At 39.1% G+C, this 22346-nt stretch overlaps 1 protein-coding gene across 1 annotated transcript in view; it reads left to right on the plus strand.

The window, feature by feature from the left end:
- FNBP1 (formin binding protein 1) overlaps nucleotides 1-22346 on the plus strand; it is a 115504-nt gene that overhangs the window by 27374 nt on the left and 65784 nt on the right. Inside the window, exon 2 of the mRNA XM_012639789.1 lies at nucleotides 15345-15460. Coding sequence (XP_012495243.1) covers nucleotides 15345-15460 — 116 coding nt within the window. The remainder of the gene's footprint in view (nucleotides 1-15344; nucleotides 15461-22346) is intronic.

Raw genomic sequence — 22346 nt, forward strand, 5'->3', positions numbered from 1 at the left:
GAGTTTGAGGTTGCTATGAACTAGGCTGACACCACGGCACTGTAGCCTGGGCAACAGAGCAAGACTCTGTCTCAAAAAAAAAAAAAAATGACTTTTTTTCCCCCAGAGGATAATGTTTTATTGATGTACAATTGCAAAAAATAAGTCTTTCTGATGATTCGATTGATGAGTTATGTATTTTCTCTTTTTATAAAAGAGAAAGTGAAGTTATATTTTCAGGAATATTAAAAATTTGAATTTATAATAGTGTTATATTACAATAATGAAGTTATGGTCTACCCACTTAGTTGAGCTGTATTTCTAATCTTTTGTAGAGACAGAGTCTTGCTATGTTGTCCAGGTTAACTCCTGGCTTCAAGTGATTCTTCTCCTTGCCTTGACCTCCTAGAGTGCTGGGATTAAAGGTGTGAGCCACCTCACCCAGGCTTATTTTTAATAATAAGTAAACAAATAAATTTTCAAGCAAAATTTTATGTTGGAGACACTTTGGGTCACTGCGATGACCCAAAGGAGAGAGCCCAAGAAAGATGATGTCTATTTCAAATGATCTTACCAACTCTTTCCTGTATTTGGAGAGAAAAAAAAAAAGGGAAAAAGACTAGCCCAATTTATATTGATAACAAAATAAGATATCTTGGAATTAAACCATTAACACCCCTTCCAAAAACTGTGGGCAGTTACATTTACCGTGTAGATTATTATCTCAAGTTGTCAGCACCTGCTGGACCAGTAAAACCCCTTGCATTTGCATCATGGTTCAAGGAATTCCTGGAATACATTCACTTCCCTCTCAATTAGGGGTTTCCTATGGTGCTGTCAGAAATCCCTGGACCATGGGGAATTCTGTTCTTAGATTCAGGGCTATGGCCATAACTACTAGCTGTGTGGGATTCCTTACTGTAATAGCTTATGCTATGACTAGTTGAGGTGCAGAAAGGGGGAATGAAATCTAGTTATAAAGATGGTTTTACTTACTCTTTTATAGTCCAAATATTAATCATTTGACCTCTATTATGATAATACTATGATTCTTAATTTTTAGTGGTAATAGCTACTTATGTACTTAGTGCCAGCTTTAAGCACATGTATTAGCACATTTTATGTCCTAATAACACTACCATGTTGATACTTTTTTTTCCCGCTGCCTAATATTTGCTTTCCAGATCTCATTAGAATCCATCTTGCTTGTGAAACTTAAACACACACCCTTACATGCAAGAAGTCTGGGAAATTTAGTTTTTAATCTTTCAGCCCTTATGATAAAGTGGAACCATAGAAGGGGTGAGGATGGATACTGAGAGTTAATAAACCATATTGATATGTTTTCAGTATTCTCAAAGTAGTTCAGTGGCTTCCCAACTCACTCCAAAATTCCTTTCAATGGCTGTTATGTGATCTTTCCGACCTCATCTAATACATTTCTTCCAATTTTTTCCTGTTTAAAAAATTGTGGCAAAATACATATAAAATTTGTCACTTTAACCATTTTTAAGTGGTTCAGTGGCATTAAGTATAGTACTGTTATCATTTCCGCTTGTGAATGAGGAAACTGTAACATAGAAGGGAGGTAGGTGACTTCGCACTACCAGTGAGGCAGGAGCTCTGGGGCCCAGCACAGGCAGCCTATCGCCAGCGTCTCAGGCTGCAGAACCTGCAAACCTCCCCCTGCCCTGCGATACTTAGTATCACCAGCAGTGCTGTAGGATTTTAGTTTACTCATTTTGGTTTGTTTTTAAAACATAGTATTCATGTGTTGCTTACATTAGCATTTGCCCAGAAGAAATTTGTAACACAGACATAGGAGCTCAAAACATTGAAATGAGATGAAGCCAGAGATAATTTACAACCACTTAAAAATAGAGCCAAACATGGTGGAATTTCTTTGAAATATCTGTTAATGTTTATTTTTAAAACCTGAATAGCTTTCAGTTGTTAAGCAGAACTGACTACCCGTGTATAATTAATGAAATGAAAACACTTGTGCTAAGTTTATAGGTATATAAACACTTGGATATCTCACATCCTTTGGAAATGGCTTAGAGAAGACAAACATGTGCTAGAGATTTTTTTTTTTTTTTTAACTTTTTTGTACCTGATCTCAGGGACTTGGAGAGCTCCTAATGGTAAGATCAAAGTTTTTTGTTGTTGTTTTTTTTTTTTTAAAGAAAAAGATTATCATTTTATATATGTAAAATCCTCATATTATTGTATGCTCTTCATAAATTACATTTTTGGTAGCTCCATGAAATCAGGGTACTCTTCAGCTATTGTTCACAGTTGCATCCCCAGCACCTTGCAGAGCGCCTGGCACACATTATACTGAAACCTAGGATGATAAACTATGTATGTGAACAAAACTGACTCTGACCATGGGCTAGAAGGAATTCAATAGCAGAAATTTCCATTGACTCATTCATGCATCCAGCAAATATTTATCGAAGGACTCCTAGGTGGAAGTGCAGTGTTAGTCTTGCCTGATGGCACGGAATGTGGTGAATCGGGCCGGTGAACGAGGTAACTCATGTTAGAACTACCTGAACAGTGCTGAGAGCACCTCATGGTCAATACGGTGTTATGAAGGTAGCAGCACTTGGCAGCAGATTGAAAAACCAAGAGGAAAAGGCAGTGGAAATGAATCCTGGGTTTTTGTTTACTGTTAAATGACATGTCAATAGAGACATTTTTCCTTTTAGTAAAAACATCAAACTTGAATAAAATGGTCATATTTATGCTACTTTGTCATATATTACTGCTTATAAGGAAATGATGATACAGTAAAGGTAGAAATTTCCATAATAGGCATTTTTATTTCCTTATGTTATTTATTTAGGTGTCTTTAAAATAATGTCATGAGTTAAATTAGTATTGTACTAAATTGATAATCACAAAAAACGTTCATTGAAGAAAAATTTGGAACACATAGAAAAGTGTAAAATGGGGCATGGGAACCCTCATAATTCTAACTCCCTGAGATCACCACACATTTATATATCACCACCCATTTATGTGTCAAAAAATATAATTTTCTTAGTCTGTTTGGGCGCTATAACAGCAGAATGAACTGAGTAGCTTATAAATAACATTTATTTCTAATAGTTCTGGAGACTGGGAGGTCCAAGACCAAGGCACCAGCAGCAGGTTCATGTCTGGTGAGGGCACATTCCTGGTTCATAGATGTGTCATCTCACTGTAACCTCACACAATGGAAGGGGGAAGTGTGTTCTCTGGGGGTCTCTGTTATCAGGGCATGAATCCCATTCATGAATCCCATTCATGAATCCCATTATGTCATGAGGGTCCCACCCTCATGACATAATCACCTCCCAAAGGCCCCATCTCCAAATACTACCACATTGTGAATTAGGTTTCAGCATATGAATTTGGGGGGCAGAGGGAGGCTCATTCAGTCTCTAGCAATAATATATAAAATTTTAAATCAAATTAGGAAAAACATTTATTCAAAATATGACAGTTACCTTAATATATGAAGAGCATATGCAAAACAATAAGATAAATGCAAAGTTTCTAATAGATAAATGAACAAAGATTAGGAAGAGAACAGTTACAAGAGGAAATTCCACAGGCCAATGAACATGTCTAAAATGGTTAATTTCATGAATAATGAAAGAAATGCACACTAAATCAATTTGCATACTAAATAAGCAAAGTGACCTTCCCCTTTGGTTGTTTTCATTTTGCAAATGGTGGTATTCAGTTCTAGTCAGGGTTCAGCAAGATGGGGATCCTTATACACTGTTGGTGGGTGTGTAATTGTCTCACATTTTCTGGAAAAGCCTTGGGCAATGGACAAGCCTGGATTTTTAGCCAGGATGCCCCGGAACAGCTGGCCTCTGTTCTGCTTGGACAGGGAGTCTATTGATGACTGATAGATTTCAAGGGGCTTGAAAAATGTTCATATCCAGAGACCTCGTAGTTTTCCTAATGGGAATGTATACAAATTAATTTTGAATTAATATTTCTGAGGTTTCTTTATAGCTTTGTACGATAAGGATCTAGTATGTAAGCTCCATGAGAACAGAGAATTTGTGTCTTCTGTTTACTGCTATGCCTAGTTCCTGCAATAGTGTTTGGCACATAGTAGGTGTTCAATAAAACATTTGTTGGAAGAATGGATGGATAAATGTGTTTTTGACATAGAGTAGAAACAGCATATGTTGCTTACTATAATGTTTTGTGTTCTCTTAACCTTCATGAACATTTTATTTGAGAGGGAAATAATCTATTAAGTTTTTTCCCCAGGTGTGAAGTCTTTTCGTTCAATCATCAGTCCATACTTGGGTATTAAGTGATGCCCATTTTCTGAGGAACATTTTATATTTTTTTATGGGAACAAAATAGAAAGTACATCAATCAGGGGAAAAGTAATAGTCCAATACTCTATGTAATAGATTTTTCTATCGACTTCAATTTCTGTTTCATAAATGTTTTATCTTCATTTTTGATCTCCAGTTGGTAGAGGCCCAAGTGATTTTGCCTGTCTTATCCTGAAGATTTTCCCATCAACCCAATTGTAAACTAACAATTAAATTATGGCATATTACAAAAGAATGTATGAAAATGTATATGTATAGAATGCTATGTACAAAAATAGCAGTAAAATGAACATCCATGTATATGCCACCCAAGCAAAGAAATAGAACATTACCTTGGAATCTCCCTGTGACCCCTCCCCAACCACATCCCTCTTTTAACTTCTCCCACCCTAATTGGTTACTATCCAGAATTTTGCAGAGGTATTCTTTTGTTTTTCTCCATACTTTTTCATCACTTACGAATATTTCAGTAAAAATACATTGTTTAGTTTTGCCTATTTTTGGACTTTATGTGAATGGAATCAGATGGACAGTTGGATTGTGACTTAGACTGTTTTGTGTTGCTATAACAGTACCACAAACTGGGTAATTTATAAATAATAGAAATTTATTTGGCTCATGGTTCCGGAGGTTGGGAAGTCCAAGAGCATGGTTCCAGCATCTGGGGAGGTTCTTGCTGCATCGTGGCGTGGTGGAAGGCAGAGGGCAAGACAGCAAAAGGAGCCCAGACTTGCTATTATAACAGGCCCACTTGCTCGATGATGACATTAATCCATTCCTGAGGGCAGAACTAAAATAAATTATATGTCATGACATTAACAGCTCAAATAACAAAATCTTACATTTTGTGTATATTATGTCATTTTATTTTATTTGAGACAGGGTCTGCTATGTCACCCAGGTTGATCTGCGCAACGGCGTAGTCATAGCTCACTGCAGTCTTGAACTCCCGGGCTCAAGGGATCCTGCCGCCTCAGTCTCCTGAGTAACTAGGACTACAGGTCCTACTTTTTTCTTTTCTTTTTAGAGATGATCTCACTATGTTGTCCAGGCTAGTCTCAAACTCTTGGTCTCAAGTGATCGTCCCGCCTCAGACTCCCTAAGTGCTGGGGTTACAAGAATGAGTCACTACACCTGGCCTGTCATTGGATTTTTTTTTTTTTTTTGAGACAGTCTTGCTCTGTTGCCTGGGCTAGAGTGCCGTGGTGTCAGCCTAGCTCACAGCAACCTCAAACTCCTGCGCTCAAGCAATCCTCCTGCCTCAGCCTCCCGAGTAGCTGGGACTACAGGCATGCGCCACCATGCCCGGCTAATTTTTTCTATATATTTTTTTTTTAGTTGTCCAGATCATTTCTTTCTATTTTTTAGTAGAGACGGGGTCTCACTCTTGTTCAGGCTGGTCTCGAACTCCTGACCTTGAGCGATCCACCTGCCTCGGCCTCCCAGAGTGCTAGGATTACAGGCGTGAGCCACCGCGCCTGGCCCCTGTCATTGGATTTTTTAAAGAACTTATAGGGGGAGACTGTTCTCCCATTTTTTTGCAAAACTGAGGCTTAAGAGAGAAAGAATCATGCCCAAAGTAAGATGACTTGTAACTATTAGAATCACAATTTGGACTCAAGTGTTCAGGCTCCAAGTCCAAATCTCTTATGTTACACTCTCCCAGTTAGGAATGTTTGGTAAGATGGAATTTAGAACTTCTCTGCTGGGTCTGGATTATTAGCCTAAGCAGAAGAAAATATTAGTCAATAAGGCTTTTGATTTTTCTCAAAAATTAGGTTTCTCTTCTTTTGGGATCATGGGCTTCATATAGTAAAAAAACTCTTCATAATCGGTATGTCATAGCTTATATCTCTAAACTCATTAAATTATAATCATAGACTATATCTCTAAACCTCATTAAATAATTTAAAAACACAGGCTGTAAGTCAGAAAGAAGGCTTAGAGAGGAAAGGGATTGTGTTAGTTGGCAAACACTCGTTGCCAGTCCTGTGAAGTCCTGTGGTCTCCAAGGCCCTGACTGATCTGGGCCCTGCCTCTCCCCACCACACTACTCTCCCCCGTCTCTTCACATTCCAGGTACACTGGAAATCCTCCTTTTCCTGCAGCTTGCCATGTTCTTTCCTTCCTCCGCCCTCTCACTTTGCCTTCCCTCTGCCTGGAATGTCTTCCACTTTCCCACCTTCCGTCCCTCCTTCTCTCTGTTTTTCCTGGATGACTTTTACTTATTCTTCTCATTTCATCTTCAAAATCACTTCCCCCTCCTTAATCCCATATCTAACTTGGGTCCCATAGTTATAGGCTCCTACTGCTCTTTTATCCCCCCTCAAAACTCTATCGGTGTCCACTCTAATTCCCGTGCCTAGCACAAAGCTTGGCTCATGGGCAGCTCTCAATAAGATTGGTCGAATTATTGTAATTTATTGAAAGGAGGCAGAGGTGTATGAGTTAGGCCAGAAAAGACCCAAAGAAAAGTGGCTCAGGCAATAAGGGCGCATACTCTATCTCACATTACAAGGAGTCCAGGGGCAGGGAGTTTCCAGGTTGGTAATGCAGTTCATTCAGTACTAGTGTCACTGAAAGGCCAGGTGCTTTCCGTCTTTTGGCTCTGCCATTCCCAGCATATCAATGGTGCTTCCTCCTCATGGTTGCAGGATGGTTCCAGCAATTGCAAGCATTACAGGTGGCTATGACCATATCAAAGAAGAGGAGGGGATTATTAGGGAGGAAAACCTTTCTCAGCACCTGCCTAGTAGATAACCCCCACATCTGGTTAGCCAGGGTGATATCACATGTACATGTCCTAGCTGCAAGGGAGATGGAGAAAGTGATCCTGTAATAAGCAGGTATTCTGCCAAAGGGAAGACGGGATGGGTGGGGGATAGAATAGCTGCTGGATTGTCAGCCAAGAGTGTCTGTCCCAGGGGATGTCTTACAGAAGAACCTGGGGCTTGATGAACAGGCCAGTCACAAAGGGCTTGAATTGCCAGTGGAAAGCTCACAGGTATATCCGTTTTGAATGCCCAGGGTAATGTCTTGCGTCTGCTTTACTCTTTGTCTCTGCAGAGTACTGTTTTTTCCCCAATTTTGCAGGCACATGGACAAAAATTGCCTCTTAGCAATTTTTACCTTTTAGCTCCAACACCTATTCCCAGAGAGGTTTTGCTTGGTCCAGTCTAGCCTGTCTTGTAGGTCCTTGAGTCATATGCTCAATTGTGCCCATGTGGTTGAGAGTTGGGATCCCATCTCTTGGAAGGGGGCATCACCTATGTGTGCGCTTAACCTTCTTTACTTAAAAATGGAAGTGAGTTCATTGATAAGTATTTTGTTGGAAAATCTTTTTCATTGGTGTTAACTAAGTTTCAAATGCCAAGGCCTGAGGCATTTTTTCCTATGATGTTTTTGTAATAATTTGCATCCACTCTACCTCCCCTCCCTCTAACTTGGAAATTTTTATAGGGTTTAGAAATATGTCAGGGCTTCAGAAATCTGGCTTTTTCTTCTCATTAAAAATTTAGCTTGTATACTTGGCTCTTCTCTAGTCTTTGGATTGCCTTCAAAGTTCTTCCTGGTATTTAGAGTGTGGTTTCTTCCTCTCTTTGTTTCCTCCTTTTCTTCCTTTCCTGGGTGAGTCTTGAACTTTCTGGGGGAGAGAGTATACTGTGGAAAATAGGGTGGGATGTTTGGGGGCACAGTTAGTTCTCTGGGGTTACAGGAATGTGGGACAGCTGGAGGAGAGAAAGCTGACCGAACCTTAGCACCTGCTGACGGAGCGGTCTCGGGAAAGAGAGCCGTTCACCGTTAGACATCTTCATTGTCAGCCTCTCTGTTAGGAACCAGGAAATGGACAAGTAGATTCCATTCCCAGGTCAAAGCCAGACACTGATATGCTCAATGTTTGTGTTAAAGATGGGCATCTTACAATCATGACTTGACTAAGCCCCTCTTGAGTTCTGCCACAAGGAAACAGAGCATTTTTATTATAAAGAGCAAGATTTTGCTATCAGCAATTAGCTTCTGTCATTTGTTAGAGTTAAGTCAGCCCACCACAATTACAAGTTAGACCCATCTTTCTGAGACTAATTTTCTTTTTTTGAGGCAGGGTCTCACTATGTTGCCCAGGCTGGTCTCGAACTCCTGAGCTCTAGTGATCCTCCCATCTCTCCTTCCCAAATAGCTGAGATCACAGACACAGACCACCATGTCTGGCTCCTGTTTATAGCTTGATCATCCTTAATACTTTTCCTGTTCTACTTAAGATATTTAACATACCTATCTGGCGGAGTAATTTTTTTAATGTTTTAAAAATTAGTTTTTTTACATTAAAAAAGTATGCACTTAAAAATTTTTTTCCTTGAAAATCTTTATTCTTCACAATCCCTTTCACTCAGCATGTTTGGAGCAGTTACAGATGTTTGTTTTTGTTTGTTTGTTGCTTTTACTGTATCCAAAGAAACATAGAGAGGAACCAGTAGTGACTAAGGTGTTCTAAGAATATTGAATTAGGCTAGCAGCTTATTTCTGCTTCTAAAAGGAATATATTCTATAGCAGTTTCCCTTCCAAATTTCATCCATTCAGACTCCAGCACAGTAAAAATTCTGGTGCTTTTTATGCACATTATATTTCTTCCCCTCTCTTTTTCTTTCAGGGTGTAATGTAAATAAAATTGCTTACATTAGAGCATCTCTGCATTCATTAGCTCTGAGTCTTCTACTTTCTGTGCCCTTGCATTTGTTGTGCATCCAACGTCAGCCTCCTTATTGCCCTTTTACGCAGTATAATTATTGTTATAACAATACAAAAGTGCAACATTTCATATTCTGTATGTCTTCCCTCATTCTTTATATCATTAACTTCATCCATATGCTGTTGTTGTTCCTTAAACTTCAGCTAAGTTTTTTTGTTGGTTTTATTTTTTTAACCCATACATATATTTTCATCTTGTGTTTGCTTACATTCTTATCTCTTGTGTTTAGAATGCAATTACTAGAAAGAACCATGGACAAAGAATAATTTCCTTAATATTTTCATTTCTACAACAGAAACAGACATGACTAATTAAAGCAAGTAAGCCTAAATTTTTACCTGTCTTTATGGTGAGTTGCAGAATTGCATTTTAAAGAGATTCTGAATTCAGTAAGACCTTGTATTTTGTGTGCTTTCCCTTTCTATTAATAATTAAAATCTGTTGTATTAACTTAATTGTCCAGTCATGGCACTGTGATATTGAAGCCTCTATTTCGTCACTTACAAGACAGGCTCCTGCTTTTTGAGGCATTTGCAACCTAGGAAGCACACCACCTTAATTCAAACACTAGTTTCAGAAATAGCAGATGAATATATGATTTTGTGAAATCTGCATCTACTTGTATTGTCAAGACATTAAGGTATCTGTGCTCCTTGAGATAGATCTTCTCATTCTGGCTTTTTTGAGGGTAAACAATGAGGTGACTTTGGGAAATGCTTCAAGGTTTGACACTTTTATGTTGAACAAACATACTTGGGTATTTCTGCTTTTACTATAGCATATAAGAAAAATCCTCAATTTGTCCATGGAAATTATTTTAAATCTTTGTTTAAAAGCTTGAGAAGTATAATTTCAGGTGGTATTTCTGATGTCGCATTTTTGTTTCTGTATGTATAGCTTCTTTAACATTCAGAACCCAATGGATTTTTTTTTTTTTTTGAGACAGAGTCTCACTGTGTTGCCCGGGCTGGAGTGCTGTGGCATCAGCCTAGCTCACAGCAACCTCAAACTCCTGCCTCAACCTCAAGCGATCCTCCTGCCTCAGCCTCCTGAGTAGCTGAGACTACAGGCATGCGCCACCATGCCCAGCTAATTTTTTTTTGTATACATATTTTTAGTTGTCCAACTAATTTCTTTCTATTTTTAGTAGAGATGGGGTCTCCTTGTTGCTCAGGCTGGTCTTGAACTCCTGAGCTCAAACTATCCGCCCGCCTCGACCTCCCACAGTGCTAGGATTACAGGTGTGAGCCACCGTGCGGGCCCCAATTGATTTTTAAAAACATTTTAAATGGAGATTTTGTTACAGTTACTCTTTGGGTAAATCTATACCCTCTGACACTTTCCCCTCCAAGTTAAGAGAAAGCTAATGCCAGTAATACCATCCTAAGGGATTCTGTTTAGATAAAGTCATTTAAGGTCTGCTTCTCAAACAGCCCAAGTCCTCAGGAAAGTGAATTTTTCAAAATAGAGCATCCCCAAATAGTATTCTAGACAGTACAGACTGAAGTAGACTCAATAATATGAAGGGGATAATTCCCTTCACTGAGTGAATAATTTGCTGCAAAGGGAGGGGTTTTCCACTGTGTTGATGTTTGCCCTGATGGTGGGAAAATCGATGGTGGGCAAAACTGCTGTGATAAGATGAGAAGTATGCATAAAGCACTTTCATGCATACCAAAATGCTTATGTGATTGTGTAAGTCATAAGCTGAATGAGTTACTTTTTTGGTGTGAGGCCTTTTTTGTTTTAAGAGACAGGGTCTCACCCTATCACCCAGGCAAGACTCATCAGAAAAGATGAGATAGATAGTGATGTAAACAAATGTGGGTTTTTTGATATTTTATAACAAAATGTGTCAACACTTGGAAGAACTGCATATATCAGTGAGATAATATTTTCTGAATGATCGGTGAATAATGTTACACAGTCATGCACATGTAAAGATCCATTCAAAGTGCAAGATACACCGTGGATTTTATTGTAAATGGGTGTCAGAAGGTCATTGCTATAGTTTCAGATTCACCTTGCAAGTAGCCTTTGAGAAACTACTATTTGTCAGGGTTTGGTATGGTATTAAAGAAGAATATCCACAATTATCTAAAAAGGGCATTGACACACTCCTTTGTTTTCTAGCTACATCTATATGAAATTATATTTTTTCATATATTTCAACCACAGTAGGGAATCATAATAGATTGAATGCAAAAGCATCTGTGAGAATCCAACTGTCATCTATTAAGCCAGACATTAAAGAGATTTGCAAAAATGTAAAATAGTGCCACTCTTCCTACTATTTTTTGTTTTGTTTTGGAAAGTACCATTTTTGAAAATAAAAAATATTCTATTTCTATTAATGTGTAATGGATTTTATTATTGTCTTTTTAAATGAATTAATATTTTTTAAAAATCTGTTTCTAATTTCTGATAGAGCAAATATTGATAAAATATAACTCACTTAAACAAAGCTCTTTCGGGTTCTCAGTGATTTTAAGAGGACAGAAGGGTCATCAGAACCGCTGTCATGAGACATCCAGCAGGAAGGGATGCATTTGAATAATGGCACCATCCCCAAAGTAGCAAAAGGTATTTTTTAAAGAACCATTTATAATATTTGCTCACAAAGGAGTCTTTTTAAGATTTGGAATTTTTTTCCATTAAGTTTTCCACATTTTAGTCAAGAATGTGAGTGGGTTGATTAGTTTTTCATCTGTTTTGAATTTACTTTTAGCTGTTGTCAAAAAAGTCCATGCTGTGGCCGATCCATGTGATAGCAGGAGTAGGGTGTGGTATCATTAGAGATGTTTTAATATAGCATAAAAAGAACCATGCTGTAGTCACAAACAAGCACTAATGCATTTGTTACTGAGTCAGGTTTTTATTATTAAGATCTTCTATCTTATTTAGACCCCATCATTTTGGTAAATGCTTTATTATAGCTTGCAGAATGGCCTTGAATACAGATAACTTTATGGAAAACATTGTTGGTGTGAGGCCAGCGATTTTTAAGGTGGACTCAATTCAAATGTAGATGGGTTTTTTTTTTTTTGTTTTTGTTAGTGAAAGTTTTAGTATCAAAAGCTGTTGCTTTATATTGTATATATCAGGGCTGAAAAGAACTGCAAACTAGTATTTTATAATATGAAAAATAATGTAATCAGATTGTTAACAGGACAAGAGTGAAATCTAAGAGCATATGCTCTTAGCAGGTTTTCAAGGTGGGACCTATGACTACTGAAAATAAGTAAAGCTTTGGAGATGAGGAGAAATTATACAGAGAGAGGGCTCGTAAATAGAAGGAGGGATCTTTATCATTTAAAAATAAAAAATATAATTGCTATAGACTAGGTCAACAAAGAGTTCTCAATTAGCAGAGGGCTTTAAAGAAGGCTTGCTGGCCCAGTGTGGTCCTTCATGCCTGCCCCAGCACTTTGGGAGGTCGAGGCAGAAAGATTGCTTGAGCTGAGGAGAGACCAGCCTGAGCAAGAGTGAGACCTCATCTCTACTATGATAAAAATAGAAAAAATTAGCCAAAATTAGCTGGGATGGTGGGCATGCCTGTAGTCCCAGCTACTTGGAAGGTTGAGGAAGGAGGATCACTGGAGCCCAGGAGCTGGAGGGTACATTGAGCTATGATGACACCACTGCACTCTAGCCAGGAGCAACAGAGCAAGACTCTGTCTCAAAAATATAAATAAACAAATAGAAATTTTAAAAAATTAAAGAAAAGCTTCGCTCTAAATTGCTGAGTGATTTGTAACCATTGCTTGAATTGTTTGTATTTTTGTTCTCTCAAGTAGTTTAAAGAGACTTATCATCTTGTTTACACTATTAATTTGCTAGACAACCCTTGTCTTTATAGATAGCATAAATAATCTTTCTGAGCACTGTTTCTCAAGGTGAAGTCTAGGGGTTTGTGGAATATATATTATTGAGGACCAAGAATGAAAAAGAACTTTAAATATTTGTCCCTTATTTTTATGATAATATTAAAAATTACCAGTTATAAAGACAAACATTTTACAGTGGTTATTTTTAATTAGAGAAACATTTTAGTAAAGTAAGACCTTAGTTTGATAACTTGATGTTTCTCCAACTGTTCTGTGGGCTTGGGTGAGATTAAGATTGAGAAAATGATTTTTTTTCAGACCAGGATTTCTCAAGTTTGAGAAATGGTGTTTTTGACTCCACCACCTGCCCATCCCCTATTCCACAAGTTTGACGTAGGTGGAAAATCTACTCATTTAACAGTTTGCACTGCTTCGAATGGAAAATAGTGAAAGCACAATGACAGACTTAAAATTGATGCCAGACTTAAAAGACAAGCTCGATGAACAGCATGGTGCCTATACTTAGCCATACTGTATTGCATACTTAAAAATCCGCCACGAGGGTAGATCTTAGGTTAGGTCTTATCAAAAATAAAAAATAAAAGGCTAAGAGGAAACTTCTGGAGATGATGCATATGAAAATGGGGTAGATCGTAGTGATGGTTTCATGGGTGGTATACTTTTCTCCAAATTCATGAAGTTGTGTACAGCTTTTTAAATATACACAGCTTTTAAAATGTCAATCATACCTTAATAAAATATTTTTCAAAAAGCTGAAGTCCGACACTGAATGTGTACTGTTAGATTGTATGCGCATGTGATAGAATTGAACAATAGCTTTATACTTTTATATTTGAGGTGGCTCTTCTCCATTTGGCATCATCCTCGTGACTGACTTGTGAAATTAGGCAGGGATGCTATCTGCATCCTATAGGCAAATGACTACAACTGTGAGAACTTTGGGGGCCTGTCTCTGTGCAGTCCCACTGCTGGGGCTAGAACCCTCATCCTCTATCACTGTTACCTCTCAGGAGGCAGCAAACTTCCCAGCAAATTTTCCAGAGAGAATGCCATTTCTGCTGAAATTCTCCTTTCCCTGTGCTGTGCTAATGCTCTCTCTGGCTCACTCCCACAGTCCTTCCTGGGCTCTCCTTCCTGGGCAAGGCCCTCTGTCCTGAGTCTGTGCAGAGTTGCAATGGTCTTTGGCATTCTGGTGCTTGGCTACTGCATCAGGTCCACCTACTTACTAGCCTCCCTTCTTGACCTCATTTGAATGGTTCTGTGTTTCCATCTCTCTTCTTCTGGACATATCAGCACCTCATTCAACGTGTCAAAACTACATTTAATTCCTCTTTCTCTGGACTGTCTGTCTAATCACCGAGAGCAGAACCTGAGAATCACCTTGGAATCCTCTCTGCCCCTCATGTCCCTCCCAGCCTCCTCATCCAATCAGTCACTAACACGAGTTGATTCTATTTGTTAAGTGTCCCTAAAATTCTTCCCTTCTTCCATTTCCTTTCATCTGGACTATTGGAGCAATCTCCTGACTTCCATCTCTGATGATTCTAAACATCTGTGGTCATGCCACCCCGTTTGCAAGTCCTACTTGTGCCTACAAGGAGAGTCTAAGCTCCTTAGCTCAGTGTTCAGGGCCTCGGGTGATCTGGCCCTGGACTGTCTGTAGTCTCATCACCCACTGCCACTAATTCCCTTGTGCCCCACCCTGTCCCCACCTTGCACTCAACTGGGACAAATCCACTTGATTCCTGAATATCCCCATGCCTTTGCATTAGCTGTTGCTATCATACCTACCCCCTCTCGTTCTTGCAGACTCGGAATCCCAAGGCACTCTGCAAGTTGGGGCTATATTTCTCCTCATTTTGGTTCCCCAGCTCCAAGCACTGTTCCTGGCACACAATGTGGACTTGTTGTATGTTTGAGTGAATAAAACCCCATGTGAATTTCTTTATCCATTTGAGGAAGCAGAATTTTGTAACCCTTCTCCTATCCAGTTTCTTTGCTCCAAATTTAATCAACTGTTTTGAATGATTACCCAGAAATAACAGTTAAGGTGCCAGCTAAGGAGCTAGTGTGTGTGTATGTGTGTGTGTGCATGTGTTTCACCTGTCAGTTTTTGGCATCTGGGAAAGACATTTTCCTTTGCCCGGGGACATCAATTATATCCAAAAACCGTGTTTCTAAAAGGAATAGGAAACATGAATGAATGGGTCAGAGTTCAGAAAACTCGAGGCAGTTTTCAAACCAAATTTGGTAATGTTGATTTAAAACTGCTCAACAAAAAATCACCCAAGTATAATCATGGAAAATATTAGTGCTACTTTGTATATAGCAGTATACTGTTAAGAGACTCGTTCATTGAAATTATGTTAATCACAGAGAAAGACTACAAACTTTCTCTTTGTTTGTTTTAACAGGATCAGTTTGACAACTTAGAAAAACACACACAGTGGGGAATTGATATTCTTGAGAAATACATCAAATTTGTAAAGGAAAGGACAGAGATTGAACTCAGCTATGCAAAGCAACTCAGGTAAGTTATTGATATTGAAAAAGGTTATTTGTTAACTGCAAAATGGATGGAAGGATAATAAATACATAGTTCTTTAAATATTTTTCCTTTTTATATAAGGAAATATTTCAATAGAAACATTTGTTTTTAATACAGAAAATTTATTTTCATAGAACAGTAAACATAAAAACTATGTCATTGCTTTTAGGCTCAGTTTTTTTCAAAAGGATATTTGATGAATTTTGGAGCAGCTTGTTTTTCAGTAAACTTTTTATTGAAATATAACATCTGTACAGAGAAGTACACAAATCGTAAGTGTACAGCTCCATACGTTTTCACAGCATAAAGACACCCATGTATCCAGCACTCAGGTCAAGAAACAGAGACTGACTGGCCTGAGAGGCCATCCTGGCCCCTTCCAGGTCACTACTCACCCCAGCAGGGTAATCATCTCCTGACTCTAACTGCGTGGATTAACGGGACCTGTTTCTGGATTTTATAATGTAATCATTTGGTGTGCATTCTTTTTGTCTGGCTTCTTTTGTTCTCATGCTTGTGAGATTCAGCCGTGTTGTTACATGTAGGAGTAGTTTGCTTATTTCGCTGCTGTTTTTAGTATTTTGAACGTATCACAATTCATCCATTCTACTGTCACTAGGTATTTGGTTGTTTCCAATTTGGGGATATAACAAGTAGTGCTCCTAGAAGCATTATTGTATAAGGCTTTTTGTGCATATGTGAATGCATTTCCCAGGATATACCTAGCAGTGGAATTGCAGGGCCACAGGCTACGTGCATTCTTAGCTTCAGTAGATAAGATCAAACCATTTTCCAAGGTGCTTGTACTAATTCACGCTCCTTCCAGCAGTGTGTATGGAACAGTATTTTAAAAGTACTTAGGACCTCCTTAAATTTTTATGTGTAATCTTTATAAATATAAATCTTTAAAGATTTAATGATTTTAAAAGTTGTTGGTAGACCTAATCTTGAACTTGAAGTGACATGCAAAATCTTTAATGATTTGTTATTGTGTAGTTGAATTGGTTTGTGCATATTGCTTTAAGACTTGTTAAAGTGCTAGATGATTTTTGGTTTAGAAATATTTAGTTTTAGTCCAAAGAGCACCTACATAAGGGATGTGTCATGTGTCATTGAAAGAACATATGTTCCTATAGGATTTTTGTTGTTTAAATAAGCACGTAAGTGGTACATATGGGATATTTTTAGGGATAACAGGTTTTGTTTCCATTGAGTAAATAACTTGTAAACCATTGCTCAATGAACTCATTTTTATAGCCGGAGGATACAGATTGTGTGCCTATCAGCCTCATTAGCACTTTAAGGCTTTGAGAACTAAAAGTAGAAATAGAACATAGTCTGCTTCATATTGATTATTTAAGTATTGTACCGTTAGTCATGAAATGTTGTCTTTCACGTGAAAATGGGCCACACAGCAGCGTTAGCACAGCCTCCAGGTGTCCTTCCTACCTCAGTCTCCCTTGCAGGCCCCTGGTCTCCCTGCCTCTTCACATCCAGGTGCCCAGCACCCAGTTCTCAGTCATTCTCCTTCCTCGGTCTGGACTCCCCCGATGACCTCATCTGTCTCACTGCTTTAGGCATGATCCATATGCAACAACTCACAGATATGGATCTTCAGGCCAGGGCTCCCCCTGAGCGCCAGAAACAGCTTGCTTAAAACCTCTATTTGGATATCTAAAGCACCTCTGAAACATAACTTGTCTGAAACCGAGCTCCTGATCTCCCTGACACAGCGGCTGCATTTCCACCAGCCAGCTTTCGCCACTCACTTAAGGGCAGCCGCATCCTTCCTGGCTTAGGTCAAAAACCCTGGAGTCATCTCTGGCTCCCTCTTTCTCTCATACTCCCCCATCCAAGCCATCAGGAAATCCTGGCGACTCTACTTTCCAGATTTATCCAGTATTCATCCACTTCTTATCACCTCCGCTGCTGCCACCATGGTGCAAATCACCACTCCCTCTTGCCTGGATTATGACAAATCTAAGTGGTTTCCCTGATCCTACTCCATATTATATTGCCTATCTGTTTTTTACAGAGCAACCAGATCACAATATCCTTCTGTTCAAAATTTCAACAACTCCCCATTTCATTCTGAGTATATCCAAAACCATACAGTGAATGTCCTGTGAAACCCTACGTGATCTGGTGCCCCATACCCTTCTAACATCATCCTTTCAACTCTCACCTCCTTCTCACTATCTAACCGTACAGAGGCCTCCTTGCTGTGTCTCCTCCTTACCAGCCGTGCTCCCGTCCCAGGGCTACTGCACCAGCCTTTCCTGTAGACACTACCTACATGTTCTTCCCCAGGATGGGTGGCTGACTCCTCACCACCTTCCAGTCTCTGCTGAGGACAGTCACCTGTCCAACAGGCCTACCTTGTCCCCCAGCCCACTTACCCTGCTTTGCTTTTCAGTTTTTCCGTATCACTGGTAACTTTCTATTTTTCTGTATATTTTTTTATTTTTCTATTTTTTTAATTGACAAAAATTATATATATCTATGGTGTACATGATGCTTTGAAATATGTATACATTGTGGAATGCCCAAATAAGGCCAATTAACATATGCATCACCTCATTTTTTTTTTTATGGTAAGAACACTAAAATCTGTTCTGTTGGAAATTTTCAAGTGTACAATACATTGCTATTAACTATAGTCACCACACTGTACAATAGATCCCTTGAACTTATTCCTGCTATCTTACTGAAATATTGTATCTTTTGACCAACATTTCCCAAACTCACTCATGTAAATTATTTTTATGTATTACATTTATTGTTTGTTGTTCCTGCTTCCTCTCTGCTAGAATGTAAGCTCCTTAAGAGTGGGGACCCTTGAGTTGTGTTCACTGATGTGTCCCAATAGTGTGGAACAATTCCTGGCACATAGTAGGTGCTCAGTAAATATTTGTAGAAGGAGTGAATCAATAGGGTACAGGTCCAAGACATTTAGTCAGCATTGCTTCAAGGGGAATTACGTGTTTGCACCGGCCTATAAGAGCTGACGAGGCTTTAACAACAAAAGGAACAAATAACAAGGAGCCGACAGAGTTCCAGTCACTGGGGATGCCCTGATGAACAGGACACAGGAAATGCCTGAACCTTGGGAGCTCACCTTCTCACTACGGAAAACAGACTGCATGCAGATAAACAGAGAATTAGCTCATTTAAAGATAAAACTTACCACTCCAATAAGTAAAACCAGTGATGTGGCAAAGAATGAGGGGGCTGGGGGAGTTTACTTGGCTAGGCTGGTCAGGGAAAACCCATTACTTGAGAAGTGAAGGGCAGAAAGGAGCCAGGCACATGAAGACGTGGAGGAGCTTTTCCAGGCTGAGGGGTGAGCGAGTGCCAGGATCCTGAGTGGGAAACATGCAAAGAATGGAAAGGCCTGTGTGGCTGGAGCATATTTAACAAATACTCACTTGAAATTTCAATATAATGTTGAAAAATGGATGTGACCTTTTGAGAACACTTCAATCATTAAATATTTTTTTTTTCCTGCATTAAAGGACACAAAATCCTGACTTATTTAGACACAGAAGATGATAAATAAGACTTCAGTTCCTGTAGGTCAGGGCTTGGCAAACTAGGGCCCATGGGCTGAATCCATCCACGGCTTGGTTTGGTAAATAAAGTTTTATTGGAACACGACCATGCCCATTCATTGCATATTGTCTATGGCTGCTTTTGCAAGACAGCTGGCAGTTGAGTGGTTGCAACAGAGACTGCAGGTCACCTGCGAGTCTGAAATATTTACTGTCTAGTCTTTTACACAAAAAGTTTGCCAACCCCTGCTGTGGATTACTGTCTATTCAAGGCAGTGTAGGTTGAAATTCCTAATATGATTTTAAAACATCATATATAACCTGTGTAAGAACACTGGTTATTGATTGCCCTTAATAACTATTTCATTAAAAAAAAAAGCTCAATTATTTGTTATGGCTCGATAAGGAATTCATATGATTAGAAAATTCCAAAGGTACGAAATGGGATATAGCGAGATGTCCCTTCTCCTACCCTTGTCTAGTAGTTTCCCTCCCTGGGGAGAACTGTATCCTTTATGCATATATAGGCAAATACGTGTGTGTTTTCTTCCTGGTGAGCCAGCAGTACACTATACCCCTTGCTTTTCTGCTTCCTGGAGATTGTTCCAAGAGTTCATTTTTTATTTTCATAGCTTTACGGTAGTACACTGGATTGATGGACACTGAACAAAGTTACCGTGAATACCCTTGAACTGAACCCCTACCCTTGAACTGAACCCCCGGGCAAGCATGTGTGGAGGTTAAGTACCTAGAAGTAGCACTTCTGATTCCGGGAGATGTTGCCGAGTCGCCCTCCGCAGAGGCTGTGGCCCTCGGCGCTCCATGAGCAGCGTGTGGTGGTGCCTGCTTTAACCTCATCCTCGCGGGTGCTTCCTGTTAGCAAACGCTGATCTTCGCCAACTTGATATGTAAAGATTGGTACATCTGGGTGTTAATTTGCATTTTTTTTAGTATGAATGAGGTTGAGCATCTTTATAAACATTTAAGCCATTCGTACTTTCTTTTTTATGAACCAGTCAGGTCCTGATCTGTTTTTGTTATTGTAGCTCATTGTACATAAAGGGTGACTAGGTAGGAGTCATTTTATAAAACATATTGCATATTGTATGTATCATATATGTAAAGAATTGAATTTAAATTTACTTTAATAGTAAAAAAAAACATTAAAGTGAAACTGAGGGATTTGCTCGAGTTCTTGTTTGAGAATGCCATTACACAGACACTTTGACTTGATTGTTTGTTCCCTGGTCATACTTCCTCTCCAGACATTGTTGCTGCATCATCTTTTGGTAGAAAAGTCTAGGGCCAGCCAGATCTTTTTTCTTTATAATCGTCTTGGCTTTTTCTGAGTAAAAAGAATTTTTTTTTTTCAACTTAGCAGTTTGATAACTTCACCAAGCATGGTGTTGATCATTCTTCATCAGTTTTTCTTAGAACCATTTCCCATGCAGATTCTATTCTTCATTTATTTCAGGGCAACTTTCTTCAATTATATCTGAATGTTTTTTCTACTCTACTTTCTGGGTTATATAGTTTAGAGATACGAGTTATCCTTATATTACACCTTCTTATTCTTTAGATCCTCTTTTTTTTCTGATTATGTTAGTTGTTTTCATACTGTGATTATTCCAAACCTTTCCTCTATTAAATTTGATATCCAGCCTAATGTGTTAGTTCTATAATTGATATGTTTTAGTCCTTACTTCATTTCCCTAGCTTTGCATCTCCCTTTTCATCCTATTCTGTTTTATCCAGTAGTCTTGGGATTCTTGCTTTATTGGCTTTGTGTTTTCATTAAATTTGTCTATAGTGTAAAATAATCTGGAGGAGTCTGAGTTTGCTTATTTCCCTTATATGTTTTTGTTTTCAGACTGGATTTTTCTCTTTCTCTCTCTCTCTCACTCTTTCTTCTGTATTATCTGTCCTATCTCATCTCTTTTCACTTTGCTTATATTTACTAAGGGCGCTTTAGTGAAATGGTTGAGTTTCAGACTCTAGAGTCCCAATGCCTGGGATGGAATGCTGGTTCTTCCACTTTAATAGCAGTAGGATTTGGGGCAAATTACTCTCTGTGCTTCATCTTTTCATCTGTAAAACCTGAATCATCATCATAATAATCCCTACCTTACAAGGGTGTTGAGGGAACTTAATGAGACAGAATGGATAAAGTTCTTAAATGACACCTGGCCAAGTTTGTTTTTGTTGTTTGTTTTTGTTGTTGTTTGTAGGCAATACCAGTGCCCTGTTTGCTCTGATGGCGTGAGGGGTGTAGACTCCTTGCCCTGCTTCCTTCCTTCTCTGGTACTGGTGGCCTTTCCCTCTGAGTTCCATTTGAGATTGGGGCACTGTAAGTTCTGCCTGACTTGCTGAAAGCTGAGGACAGGTGGTTATAGAATTAGGGTCCGGGAACGGGCCTGGCTTTGAGACTCTGAGCTCTGCTGTCTCTTCTGAAACTTTGTTAGAGATTCTGTTTTGGGGTGTACTCCGTTAGGCCATAGATGTGCCCTAATCCTGTGGAATGAGGTTTGGAGTGAATCCCCCACATGCTCAGCGTGGAGGCCTGGAATATGGGGCCCCTAATCCTAGCAGTCCCCGAATCCCTCTGGATGGTCCCCATGGATGTCTTCCTCTCAGAGTACTTTTGTCACTGTTCCCTGAGTGCTTATCATGCCCCAGTTTACTTCTGTCTGAATTGATTTTCAGGGTTTGTGGACTTATTTCCTTTCCTGTGCCTGTGAGGGTGGGTTCTGAATCCCTCCTAACCTGCCCCAGAATTTTCTGTTCCCCTCCTTGGTCGCCACTTTCTAAAGTGTGTGGACAGAGTTTAGGCTCTTTCTTTATTCGTTTGTTTTTTGCCACTGAAATTTTTCCTGGCTTTTGTTTTTCACTTTTTTTGGATGGGAAAGCACAATTCTCTGATTGAATTTTATTCTGCCATCTTTATCCAGAAACCTTGTGGTGAGCTTTTATAAAAATAAAAGAAAGTGAAAAAAGACACAAAACATTCCTGGGCCCCACCCTGGAGTCCATTTCCTCCGAGGGTCTGGAATGAGGCCCTGGAATGAGGCCCGAGCATCTCATTTTGAAAAGCCTCCCTGTGATTCTCAGGTCAACCAGGTCTAAACCCAGCATCCTTGTTAAAGGATGTCTATTTTTTCTCTTACCTTTTCGTCTACCTGAAGAGCAGGTTGAGTATAGGAAACAATTCAGATTTCAGAAAGACATTATAAATGTAAAAGGCTATATTTTTTATGGTTTATTTGCTCATTTGTTTTTTAAATAACTTGATACCAATAGGAGGGAGAAGCCTCTCCCAA

The sequence above is a fragment of the Propithecus coquereli genome, unplaced genomic scaffold (genome assembly GCF_000956105.1).
Source record: "Propithecus coquereli isolate 6110/MARCELLA unplaced genomic scaffold, Pcoq_1.0 Scaffold142, whole genome shotgun sequence".
Taxonomy (NCBI): Eukaryota; Metazoa; Chordata; class Mammalia; order Primates; family Indriidae; genus Propithecus; species Propithecus coquereli.